Consider the following 13,905-nt stretch of genomic DNA (forward strand, 5'->3'; position numbering starts at 1 on the left):
ATAAAAGTGCTACAATATATGAACAAATCAGGGCAGCATGAATTAGCCTACTAGCAGCAGGCTAGCAGGCTAAAGGTTTATTTCAGGTTTTATCTCAGCTTAAATGCACTTTAATATTCTGTCTGTAGGGCAGGCTATCCCTTGTATGCCCATACAGTAGAACTGGTGTTCTGTGTGTCAGCCATATCTATGACCTAATGACCTGATCAGATAGGGTAGCTCCATATGGGGGATTTGAAGATTTATGATAATGAAGATCACGACACTGACACAAACCCTGGATATCCATACATGGAGACGAGACGACTGGATCCTCACCTAGATCTCCATATATGGAGCTGACCTCTATATTATCTGATTCCCAGATGATGCCCTAGGGCAACCACCACACTACAGTTTTTTTCGATTGCTAAAACACATTTTTCAAAACTGTACGTTCTTTTCAAAACTGCACACACAAAACTCCAAACATTACACACAAATTGCTAAACCCTGGCATCCCTTTGCAAAACAACTCTTTGCCATCAAATCTCTTAACATGTTCACAAAATGGAACTCGTGTTTTCATTTGGTAAACACAGCCATATTTTCACATGACACACACATACCATTCATTGAATAAACACAACTATAGCTTTTGGCTGAACACTACCAAGCATGTACAGAACACTGAAGAGCAAAATTGAAAACACAATTGTCGAAATGGAACACACCTAAGAATGACCATGGCTCTGGAGAATAAGATATTTCTCCTTTTGTAAAATGACTCAGTGTAGGCCTACTTTTTTCATTGTCAAACATAAAACAGCACACAAATATGCATCCAAACAAAAACAAGTTTTGATTTACAGTAGATTTAGGCATCATGCCTCTGGTCAGAGATGGGCACAAAAAACAAAAAGAATATTTTGAAAGAAATTGGTCAGTACTTGGTCTAATACTGACCAGGATACTGTCACCAATATACTATCCTGGTGACAGTATCCTGGTATTTATACCTTTGTATTTCAAATATTTTTTTGTATTTTGTGCCCATCTCTGCCCCCGGTTCCTGTCTCAATGTTCAGTTGTGCAACAACTGTGGTTTTTAGACAACAGGGGGATTTGTAATTGACACTAGACCCGAAAGTTTAGAGATTTGAATATTTGTGTGTTGTGGATTGATGCTTTGAGATTGTATGTGAGAAGTGTGTGCAAACCTGAAAATTGTGTGTTGTGTTTTGACAACAAGGTGATGTGAAATTTACATCAGAGTGTAAAGAAGGAAAGTCAGAGTCTAATATGATAAGGAAATCTAAAGTAGTAACAAATTGAGTCAAGTGATTGGGGACAGAAGTAAAGGTTGTGAAAATTGTGCCTAATTTTTGCTTTTTGTGTTTTAGCAATCGAAAAAAACTGTAATATAATCCATCAATAATAAGCCCATATCTGTGTTTAATGCAATATGGACGCTCCATATATGGCCAAGACAGAATTCATTTGCAAATCAATATGGCTGACAATCATCACCTGGATCTCCATGTATGAAGATCAGAACACTGACCTCACCAAACCCTATCTCCATATATGGAGCTGGTCAATACCTCTACATCTGACCTCACAGACTCCATTATTATGGATATACCGTAGTTGACCTGTTCTAACATCACAGTGATGACTCGACCAGCTCAGCATAAGGGTAGGCCTATAAATGCCAAAGCACCCATGTGCATCAAATTATTGGCAATTTAGGAATACGACAAAAACTAAAAAAAAAAATCCATGAATTCCAGTCTCCATGGAGTGAGAATATAGGCTAATCAATAAAAAAAGAAAAAAGGTATTTTTTGGGTGAACTATCCCTTTAATATAAAAGGATAGAACGTGTACTCTCACTTTCACTGTAATGTGAGGTTGGCCTATGAGAGCCTGTGTTTTATATTGTGTAAACCAGCCCCAGAATGACCTTCCTCACTGCTTTGTCTTCAATGTGCAGCTGCAACCTCTGCTGCATGTGAGAGGGGTCTTAATAGCTGTAATTACCCACCAGGGAGTTTTAAAGCATTAGGCCCAGAGGCAGGCGTTACGCACGCACGCACGCACGCACAATACTCTGTATCCCAGAATATCTATAGTCTTCGCTTTGGTGTGAATTTCTAAAAAGACTAAAACCATGACGAAAGATGTTCTTTGACTCCTATTTTTCACTGATGAAAACTAAGAAATGATGACTAAAACAAAAACAAAATAAAAAACTAAAAACTAGACTAAAATGAGATATGAGTATAGAACTAAGACTAAGACTAAGAAGTAATTTTATGCTTCTGCTGGGTATCGTTTTGAGCTTGTAGAACGGCTATTTTCGGCATGCAGCTAGCCTATAAGTCATTACGACACCATCACTGGCCTGTCGAAATACATTTTAGTCGACTAAATCAACTGTAGATTTAGTTGACTAAAATCCTATGATATTAGCCAACTAAAACTAGACTAAAACTAAGACTCCCTAATCGGGAGATAAGCGACCGTAGGTGGCTTATCTCCACAAATAGGGCAAAAATGTGTTTTTCCAAAATCTTCCTGATCCATGTTGATGACATGAGTGTAGACATGCTGTGTAGTGATATTCGTGATTTTAGGGCAAAAACTGTAGGAGTAGTGTCCAAAAATGTATTGCGGAGATATGAGCAGGGAAAAAGTGTGACGTGTGACGTGTGAGCACATGTGGTCATTTTTTACATCTGGGGGTCCCCCAGGGACCTGGGGCTCCGGGGGTCCTTGGAGGTTGTAGTTTGGCAGTCAAGGAGTGTGTGTGCAAAATGTGGCATGGATGGGGGCAACGGTTGTGGAGATATGAGCAGGGCAAAAGTGTGACGGACTGACTGACTGACCCACAGACAGCCGGTGGAGGTTTTGGTAGTAAATGCGACCTACGGTCGCAATAAAGTCACAATTCTGGGAAATTGCATGTATGGTTGCTGTGACGCGATTCAAATGAATTCCGTCTTTGTTGTCAGGGATATTTCACTTTTTAAAAAAAAAGGTTCGTCATTTTATCATCTATTCAGGCTTTTATGAACACCCTGGACAGATTTTAATTTGCTTGATTCAATATTTAGATATTTGATGTAAATGTTACCAGGCCCTCCTCCTGCAGGATGCCTCCCCATACACACCCATTGTAACTGCAAACTCCATTTTAACCATGATAGAGTCATTAAAAACACCCATTATTTGTTTCTGGTGGCTCATACTACCCTCCTAATATGTGAGCAGGCTGTGTGTTTTGATAACTTTTTTCATTTATTTTTAAAATGGGAAAATGGAAAAAAAAATATATACAATAAAAAATGTATAAAAAATAAAGTTATCAAAAAAAACACGGCCTGCTCACTCACGTATTAGGAGGGTAGTATGAGTCACCATGGGTGTTTTTAAAGAATCTATCGTGGTTAAAATGGAGTTTGAAGTTACAATGGGTGTGTATGGGGCCCTCCTCCTGGAGGAGGAGGACTGATAGCAATTACATCAAATATTTAAATTTGAATGAAGCAAATTAAAAACTGTTCAGGGTGTTCATAAAATCCTGATTAGATGATAAAATGACCAAAAGTTTTTTTTAAGTGAAATATCCCTTTAAGCCCATATCTTGGAATGCCCATATGATATAAGTTTATTTTTTTAAGTCAAGGGAGAAAATTAATTCACTAATACATTTATATAAAGTAAACTATATAACCTATCTCTTAGCAAAATGCAAGCAGACGATTCCCGATTAAGATGGCGATTTGACATATACTGCATGGCCCAAGTGCGTGCCAGGAGTAGCGGGGCAAAATAGAGTTAATACCCGGAAAGATGGAAAGATGGCTGGAAGAAAGTCAGACTGTCTGAAAAACACATCAACTAAAACAATTCAGACGGCTAAAATATGACAAAAACTAAAGCCAGCGGAGATGTCTAGTGTTGATATCATGACATTGTGAAACTTCCATATATGGATAGAGCTGACTCATGGTGACCACAGTGAGACATCAGGAGCATCCAGCCAAGCATTAATATTATATAAAGGGTTGCAGTCACGCCATGAGGGAGAAGCATCAACCACTCAAAACCCACATATGGGTGACTGGAGTCCCTCATTGTGGGCTAAGCTTTCACAGAAAATAGCAGATCAACAAGCTCACAAGCTGTAAGCATGTTGATCGACTATTTTCAGTGAAAGCCCTTCCCCACAAAAAGGAAGCTGCGGTTTATAAGTGGTTGAGCTCTTTCCTGAATTTCCACCACAAGACGCTTGCTTCTCCCATCAGGAGAGAGTCCAGCAGCCTCTGTACTCACCAAGATATTTGGAATAACAAAACGCTCGCCCCGAAACAATAGTCGCCCCAGGGCAAATCCGGAGACCTCGGAACGGTAGCCACCTGGTATTCCTAAACGTAACCTCGGTAAACTATGCCTAAACCTAACCTTATTCCTAAACGTAACCTCAGTAAAACAGAGCCAAAGCCTAACTTTATCCCTAAACTATTCCTAACCCTATACGTATTTATAACCTCATCCTAAGTAAAACAATATACAAAGATCGCTGGTTCGCGAACGGTCTGCGGGAAAAAATGGGGGCGAACGTGTTTTGGGCGAGCCTTCTGCACCGGATATTTGGCCTTTGTTAGGTATTTTGTTGTGGTTTATATCATCTTTTTATCAATTCATATTGATGACCAACTGACCACCTGACCGGCTGACCCTATAGGCACAGTGACTGTGTCATATAATGTCATGTACAGTACCCACAAGGTCTCTGTCTGGTAGAAAGGCCCTATCTACTGCCATGGAGCCTGTAACTAAAACAATGAGAATTGTTTTGGTTTATAGGGCTCAGCCTGGAAGGACATCCCTTCAGGAACCTATGAACTCTTTGCCACGTACCGGTATATGGAACCCACTTGTGGACAAGAAACATCCTATGAACTGTTGAAACGTCATCCATTGACTGACCAAATGACCATACTTAAACTCATGTCAAAACATAATTTGTCAGAGAGAGCACGAACCAACCATTATTTCTGTACTGTACCTGTCTTGAATTCTCTCTCTGTCTGAATCACTCTCCTGTCTTATTTCTGTGTGATGGATTAATGTATCTCATAGGGGAATAAGAAGGTGTTGTTGTTTACAAATAATATTTCTATCAGCCTTACTGCCCAAATACCTCTTGTACAGGGCTCTTTAGATCCATACTGTAATTGTATACTCCTTAATCCCACATGGTTGACATCTCGGTTCTTATCGGATACCACTGCGGTGGGTCCTAGAGCCAACCAGTCCACTTTTCTTTGAATACTGTTAGAAGTTTTTAACCACATGAACCCTTGAATGATCCCTATTGCGAAACATGTCATAATAGGCGAACATTCAGGCCAAAACAGGCTAACATACGTGAATATAGGCAAACATTTAGCGAAAATAGCAGATCTACATACTAGGCAGCCCAGCTCAGTGGTCTTGTGGTTACAGTGGTCGCCCTGAGACTGGGAGGCCGGGGTTCGATCCCTGGCCCGGGTCATACCAAAGAATGGGACCCTGCTTGGTACTCAGCATCAAGGGTTGGATTGGGGGTAAGACCCTGCGACATACTAGCATCATGTCCAGCAGTTGTACTTGTATGTCAAGGTGCCTCACGCTTAGGAAACAGGAGATAGACTCCTGCCCTATGGGCCTCACAGCTCGTCAAGGCTTACTTACTTATTACGTACCAGGCATTGCAGGCAACGTGATGTTGCTACTTGACATACAACAATCTACTTAGGGTTTAACTGGTTAATTAAAGTGACAAATTACTGTATAATAATTCAAAGTGGTGTGAGTTATTTTAGGCTAAAATGTAAGATTGCCAACTGTTGTCCATCCGCTGACGATATAGTTGTGATTTCAACCACAGTGGATGAAATTCTCTGTTTGTCAATCACAACAACCTGTTCACACAGCTGACTCATAATGGTGGGGGGGTGCCTGCCTTCATTTGGAAAGGTATCAAATTGCATGTCTGTTTTAGGCAGCAGTCTGGTGGATGGAGCCACTATGTGCTAAAAGAGATTGATGGTCCTCTGGTGAAATATAAATGAGGTGCCATACTGGTGCAGTGACAGACAGCAGGTGAGGGTAATATCCATCCATCCATCCATCCATCCGTCCAGGCCTGCTGTGCTCCATCACACAAATGAGATCTGCTGTTTCCTCTCCCGAGAGAGAGGAGTTGCTGTCTGGTGGCAGTTCAACCAGAGAAACACATGGATTAAAGCATTTGTGTAGTAGTTAGTGTGGTTGCCTATAACCACAACCTTTTCAGGCTACAGATGTAGATCGGCTATTTTCACAATTTCTGCCTCTAATATTTGGCCAACCACACTTGCAATTTTCCAGAATTGCACCTTTCTAGTTGCCATTATGCTTGTTTGTCTGTTATTGAATGTTTTTTCTTTATTTATTTTTTTCCCCAGGGGCACAGTTACGTTATATTTTACAGTAGTTTAACTTACTGTTTATACGTATATGATACCCTGTCTGCAATAGATCTTTATAGGGTTTGTTTGGCCTTCAGTGTCGGATTACAGGAAGGTCATTGGTTCATCGGTCAGCTAATGAGAACCAGCCTTTGTCATGCTCTCTTTGATATTACCCAAAAAGGAATCTGGGAACCCATCCGGGGACAACAATGATTACCATGGTCCCACATACTAATGAACTAGTCTTCAACCCTTTCAGGCCAAGGACCCCTTAGTTAAGCGAGAGATGAAGCAGGGACCCCCACAACCTGTTCATAGATTCCATATAGTTTCATTGTTTGACAGCACAATCATCAGTGTATTTTGGATTCATGTCAATTTGTGTTTTCACAGATATTTAACCACTTGAACTGTCAATACTTAATAAACTTGACCTTTCACTCTGCGAGGCGTTGTGAGCTTGTAGATCGGCTGTTTTTGGCTAAAGTTTTGAGAATATGAATTTGAGAATATTGAGAATATATATATGAGAATATTGAATTTAAATAGTGATGCAGCTAAATTAGTTCAAACTAAGACTTTGCTAAAGTTTGTTCAAATGAAAGAGAGTTACCGATAAGCATATCTGAAACCAAAAATTTAATTTGCATTTCGGCTTAAATTAATAAAGATAATAAAGTTTGATTATTAAAGCCACAAACCACACGATCATTCAGTGGTGGTCATTTGTACAGTACTAGAAGAGTCTAGAGTTTGGACGCGCCGTGCACTCACATGCGCTGAATGTGTGCGTGGAATTGGGGCGTGGAATGGACGCGGAATTAGGCCCTTTGTAAACGAAGATTAGAATTAGAATAACAGCTGTGTTCCAAATTGCTCAGTAGGCCTACTCCTTAGTGGAATGATGTATTTAGAGTGGTCACCAAACAAAGTGGACGCAAAAGAAATCTGGGCTCTAAATCAGTGGGCACTTGAGAATACTGGGCAAAAGGAATTGGCCCCTGAAAAATGGGCATGAGATGTCTTAAGTAACTTTTTTTATTAAGCATCCCAAATTGTATTTGGGATCTATATTCCTTGAAACTGTTTGTGTCAGCAGAACATCCACACAGAAGTGAATATTACAAGGCAATAAATCAAAATATTCTTTATTCGGAATGGACGGACGGATGGACAGGGGCGAAAACCTAGTCTGCGGCCTTTGGCCGTCCAGCCTGGCGGAGACAACAATGATTATTATTGAATATCCCAATAGCTGAATGGTTAGGGTGCATTCCACATAGTCAATAATGCCTGACAGTAAGTCCCTAGTTCGATTACTACCTGGCAGGAACATTTGTTGTACTGTATGTCACATCCCCTATTTTGGCCTTTTTTGGCTTTGAACCTTTGTTCTTAGGGCCAAACCAACGGCTTTCAAAATAGAGTTCTGGGTCCATCTGGGATCTTTGATGTGGTTCCAAATGGACATTTACAGGTCTGTAACTCTGAGAGTGTACAAATAGAACTAAATGGACCTGAATATATATACTGTGTATATATATATATATATATATATATATATCAGGGGAGAGTTCCACCGATTTAAAATGAGCCCAATACGGAACTAAAACTTCCTATGATTGGCCGCTAGTTGCGCTGTTTTCCCCCTGGCCGGTTGCAAAAAGAATTGTTCTCCACTGGATCCCATTCATTTCCCCCTTTCGTGTTCTAACCTTAATTAACATTTTCATGAATACTTTATGGTTCCTATCGCTAGTTAAAAATTGCCTTTCAATCACGATGATATGCGTTTTGTGAAAATAAGGTCCCATTTATGTTAAAATTGATGATAAAGTTGCGGGGGGCGTGGCCAACTAAACTGATACCAGCCGGCTGTGTTCTTTGTCGTGTGCTGTATTTCGGGAGGCTCCGACCACATTCTCCCATGTATCCCTGCGGTTGCACGTGACCGTTGGCAGCCAATAGCCTCCTCTGTTTGCATTTCAATCTATGATCAACACTCATGCCAATGACCCATATTGTGTCATTTGCGCTGCATAGAAACCAATGGCTTCGCTTTGTCCATATCTTTTATACAGTCTGGCTCTTAACTTTTCATTGAGAATTGAAAAAGCTCCACAAATATGCACAAATACTAATAGTTTTATCTTGGTGTACAATTGCAATTTACAAAATATAGGCCTAGAGTGTGTCAATTAAAGTGAGACATGTTTTGGGGCTTTTATGCCTTTATTGATAGCACAGTAGACTGACAGGAAATGGGGAGTGACACGCAGCAAAGGTAGTCAGGATCGGGACTCAAACCAGTGACATGCTGTCAGGCTAGCCTATGTGGTATGCACCTGGACCAGTAGGCCAGCAGGCGCCCCTTAAAGTGATAATCTTGAACATTTGTTCTATTCATTTGTAACCAGGTGAGACCTGTCATTGCCACTATTACCTATTATCATCAGTAAGTCTTAAACAGGCCAGACACAATGTAATCCGAGGCATCTCCATCTATGAGGCCTGTTCCATTACTATGAATGAACCAGCAGGGAATATTTACTCCATTCTTCACATCATTCCTATAGTCCTTCTGCCAGCCTCTGTGGACCAATGGAGAAAGAGACATTATAATGACTCAAATGTATAAAGAAAACTGTACAGCACATTGAAACAAAGACAAACACACTTTTATCTGTACCAGATCTATAAATATTCATTCAGCCTATAGGATGAGACAGTCATGTGTACCTGGTCACATTGAGCTCCTGTCCCTTCACATACATGGTGGCATCAGGTTTCTCAGGGACCTCTCCTGGACGCAGATCTCCCACCTCAAACTCAACCCCATGGTAAAACTGACCTGGAGGAGGACAGACCACCATTGTCATTAATGATTCCCTTTATTCAAAAGGGAATCATTCAGGAGTTCTGGTTGCACTGAAAATATACCGGCAGTGTTAATCCGAACCCACTGCACAACGTAAAATATTTAAGCATCTGAAAGCAGTAATGTGTACTTGATTCTATACATTTTAACCATTAGTGTTATAATATATAATAATATACTGCCATATTTCAACACAATAATGGTTTGAGAAACAACCCTTTAATCCTTGGCTGTCCTAGTGCTGCCCTCTAGTGTGTGGTCCTGTACCTAGCAGTCCATGAACAGATGGGGAGAGAAGATGGCTGTCCAGGGTGTAGAAGCCCAGGTAGTCTTGATGGTATGGGTGGTTCTTCCAGACCCGGTGTAGCAGGACCACAAACTTTACTGAATCTTTTAGACTGACCGTCAGTTTGCAGTCTTTGGTCAAGAGAAGGTCCATGCTGGTGGTGGAAAGGAGGTGCCGACCGTGCCAGGGGAGAGGTATTGAGAGGGAGGGAGAAAGGGAGAGGGCAGTAGTGATAGGTGTACAATGGAAGGCTGTACAGCAGGGATCATTACAGACTTAACTTTAAATATATTATTTTGTTACTGAGTGCTACTCTCAAAACAATAACTTACTTGCGTCCTTTGAGGCCAGCTTTATCAGACCACAGTAACGTGACACGTTTTCCATCTTGTGACACAGAGATGTCTTCAGTGGTCACCACCAGTCTCACGCCGAGGGTCTTGTGAATGATGCCGAAACGTCCAAAGTAGGTGTTGATTTTACCATCAGGGGCAACTTTCTTATCACCAATAGTCTGACCGTTGACTAGGATTCCTAAGGAAGTAAAACTGGATTCAGTCACTCACAAAACACAGATTAAAACTATTACATATACGATTAAAAAGTCAACTAACTTGCCCCAACTAGCACTTTAAGTTGACATACAGCATACAACACCAATATTTTGTTCAAATCTTAAGCCTAAAACTATATAATAATCAGAAGTTATCCTCTACAGTATTTTCTGGCTTCGGCTTTTTAATCACCTGTGGTTGTGTCTCTAACCAGGTTGAAGATGGTTCCTGGTGTGTCATTGATATTGAAGCACAGTGCATCATCTCTATTTGGAAGCTCTATCATGAAATGAGGATCTCCATCCACTGAAAGGACATTATCAAGGTGAGAGCACTGTTACCATTGGGCACTTCAATGTCAGCTGCCAATACCTGAAGCTGAGCTATATCTTTACCATAATATGTGGGAACGTAATTCGGGGTATTCGCATAGTGTTGATATGATGTTGTTGGCTGATGATGACCTGGTTATAAACAAAATGTCATACTGATCAAAACATGAACACATTGGAGGTAGAAGCATTTATTAGTCTGTTGGGTATAAATGGAATGTTTTACCGTGTCTCTCTGCCATTTGTCGTTGCTCTGTAGAAAATAAATAGTGAAAATATATTACAAGATGACAACGTATGGATTCAGCAGTTTTAATAGTGATTGTTTCATAAATACACAAGACCACAAAGTCAAGTGTCACACTTCTTTCCTTCCCATTCCATCTTCCCTACCCTCAGTCAGTTTGTCAGCGATGAGGGAATCACTCTTGCCATCCTCAGTCTGAGGCTTGGTGACCACCATGGAGGTCAGTGGAGTGACAAAATTGTAATACAGGGACATTTCAAGAGCCTTGGCTGTGGCATTGCCTTTTTCCTCTGCTGTACCAGTCTTACTAAAAAAGATAGAAAAGAAAAAAGCAACTAATTAGAAGGTTAATATTTGTTATCCAACAGTATTCATCATCATAGAATTCTTACACTGTAAGAAATTCCGACAGAGCAAAAGTCCTGACAGAGCAGCTTTCCAGAGATGATTCAAACAGACCTCTGCTCCAGTAGCTGTTGGATGGTGAGGTAGGCCCACATACGTTCTGTGAAGTCTCCAAAGATGTACTCCTTCTCTGGGTAGATAACGTCCCAATCTGCAGCGGTCGCCTGGCCCTGCACCTGAAAGTCCTCATTAGGCTAGAGAAAGAGAAGAGAGTAAATAGCTGTGTAACGCTTTTTAACTGTAAGACATATACTGTACCAAGACCATTGGTTCATGCAGTCCAATGGGGGTCATGGGAGCGAATGGATGAGCAATGCTTTGCTTTTTCAGCTAAAGAGACTAGAGTCTCACCCCCTTGGCGGACACTTCCACCATGAAGTTATCGATGTCATTGTCACTCAGTCGTCCAGCCACCACAATCTCTGAGCCGTTGAACAGCTGATTGAAGTGGTTGTTGGTCAGCAAATCCACCGTGTTGTCAGGGTAACGAAAGTCCACCTCTAAGAGTAGAGTACTGGCCACCTCCTCATAGAAACCCTGGGGGAAACACAATATAATAATAATAACAATAACAATAACTAGTAAGACACCTCAGGGGGCCTTAAAGGGTGAGGTCACATCAATTCTTGGCCATCTGGCCAGTGATGTATATCGGACCAGTTACCCATGTAGACGGGTTTCTGGTCCACGTCACACTGATGGGTCGGTACCAAAATTAGCCAATAAATAGAAACCATGCAGCGCTCCCCAAAACAACAGGTTTGGGGATTGGTGGGAATTGATTACATGATACATTCAGCTGTGCATTTAGTCTCAATGTTTGTAAACAAGAAACCGGTTTATATGGAGACCCCTGGTACTCATAAAGATCCATGTACTGTATATGGAGATATACTGTGAGAGCCCAAACATGCTTACTCAGTTATTCGTTATGTGAAAGTCTATGACGTCTATGACATCTGACATCATACATACAATCCCTTTTATGCCCATACATGGAGATGGAGATCCCTGTCTGTAGAACCAGCTACACAGATATGGGCTTGGCCATCTGTCTTGGCCATATATGGATTCTGTTAGTGTGGTATGTGGCCGATGTGGCCTCCATATATGGGCATTTCCATATGAAGTCCTGTTAGATATGTGCTTAATATTGATGACATCAGGGATCTCCATGTATGGGGTTGGTTGTTTAAAGTTATACCATGTAACTTTTTTTATAAAACAAATCTTAAAATTGTCCTAGCTGTTAAATCGCTAAAGTTTTAGAACCCCCACTCCGTTCATTTCAGCTTCTAAAGCCTTCTCTTTATATGTTTTCTATGAGCCGTGAGGGGGGGAGAATTTCGCGGCAAAATGACGTGATGATGATGATCTGCATCATGTGTATACGTTGGCCAATCATATCGCCGATCATAAACACATGGTACACTACCGGCCAATCACAGGCGCATCTTGCTGACTTCTCAGGAAGTAGCTTGCCTCAACATAACAACAACATATTCTCGGGTGAAGGAGTCCGTTTCTCCGGAATGCCTGAACGCACAGGAACCAGGGACGCCTCTAAAGATAGATCTCGGCGAGCTGCAGGCGGACGCGGTGGCGAGAGGCCCGGTCCGCGGCGAAAAACGGCCGAAAGACGCGGACGCGACCGCGGTTTGCTATACAGCTCTGACCACTAGTTGAGCAACTTACACAGTATAGCTTTAAGTTGGACAAAATGTGGACAAAATATTTTTCCAAATATGGATATGACTGACATCTGACATCATAGATGTAGATACAGACCACATGAATGATCTCCATATGGGCATGCAAGGAACAAGGTCGCAATGAGCTTTATATACATATCGTCACTGTCGGGCAGAAACCTTGTATCTCCAAGTTTGTAAAGAAACCTTGTATCTCCACAACGCCTCGCGGTGCGAGGTGTTGTGTGCTTGTAGATCGGCTGTTTTCACTAGTTTAGTTCATTTTTTAAATGATAAATACGAAATGAACGGTTTTGGACATACAAGGTTTCCACCCGACAACGACGATATATTTCCAAACAGAGATGAAAAAGCACTTGCAAAACAATTACATTTTGACTCATAAGGAGTAAAACAGTCAATACGTAGTCGTACACTGTTTGACAGCCAAACCCCAACCAAGCCTTAAAAGTGGTTGTGACACAATTGTAACTTGAAACAATGACAGCCAGTGTAAATGGATTCTACACTCTACCCCTTACTGCACCTGGAGTTGGGCGGTCGCATCTGAATCCTCATAGATTCTTCGGGCCAGTCCCTTGTTCTGTTGGGCCATCACATCCAGAAAGGAGTAATCCACATAGTTTCCAAATCCCAGACAAAAGAGAGACATTTTTCCATCGATAGCCTCACGCACATTTTGCTGTATCTTTGGGATGCGGCTCTCTCCTGCATGTATATGTGCACACATACAATAAAAGAGTTAGACATGGCAAGGCAATGGAAGTTTATTTGCATAGTGATGAAGCAAATTTATATTATATTATATATACTTAGTGTTGATTACTTTGTATTGCTAACTTGAAGTTGAGAGCTGAGAACTGGACCTAAACACCAGAATGCAGGGAGTATAGTATAGGGAATCATACAGCTCAGTAGAGGAGATCAAATGTTTTATTGTTTTTCTTTGGCCAATTATTAAGCTGACAGTCAGGGATGAGCGAGTCAGTCTGTTTATGTGCTTTGC

The 13,905-nt window shown here is 41.2% G+C and overlaps 1 protein-coding gene across 1 annotated transcript in view; it reads right to left on the minus strand.

The window, feature by feature from the left end:
* Positions 1 to 7,617: 7,617 nt before the first annotated feature.
* The window catches only part of LOC308287783 (inter-alpha-trypsin inhibitor heavy chain H3-like), a 16,234-nt gene continuing 9,946 nt past the window's right edge, over positions 7,618 to 13,905 (minus strand). Inside the window, exons 12-22 of the mRNA XM_080729042.1 lie at positions 13,426 to 13,607; positions 11,539 to 11,724; positions 11,242 to 11,381; positions 10,929 to 11,089; positions 10,762 to 10,788; positions 10,599 to 10,667; positions 10,396 to 10,509; positions 9,982 to 10,183; positions 9,631 to 9,803; positions 9,225 to 9,336; positions 7,618 to 9,076 (exon numbers count right to left, since the gene is read on the minus strand). Coding sequence (XP_080585168.1) covers positions 8,938 to 9,076; positions 9,225 to 9,336; positions 9,631 to 9,803; positions 9,982 to 10,183; positions 10,396 to 10,509; positions 10,599 to 10,667; positions 10,762 to 10,788; positions 10,929 to 11,089; positions 11,242 to 11,381; positions 11,539 to 11,724; positions 13,426 to 13,607 — 1,505 coding nt within the window. The 3' untranslated portion in view covers positions 7,618 to 8,937. The remainder of the gene's footprint in view (positions 9,077 to 9,224; positions 9,337 to 9,630; positions 9,804 to 9,981; positions 10,184 to 10,395; positions 10,510 to 10,598; positions 10,668 to 10,761; positions 10,789 to 10,928; positions 11,090 to 11,241; positions 11,382 to 11,538; positions 11,725 to 13,425; positions 13,608 to 13,905) is intronic.

This window comes from Nannobrachium achirus (genome assembly GCF_963921795.1).
Source record: "Nannobrachium achirus genome assembly, chromosome: 6".
Taxonomy (NCBI): domain Eukaryota; kingdom Metazoa; phylum Chordata; class Actinopteri; order Myctophiformes; family Myctophidae; genus Nannobrachium; species Nannobrachium achirus.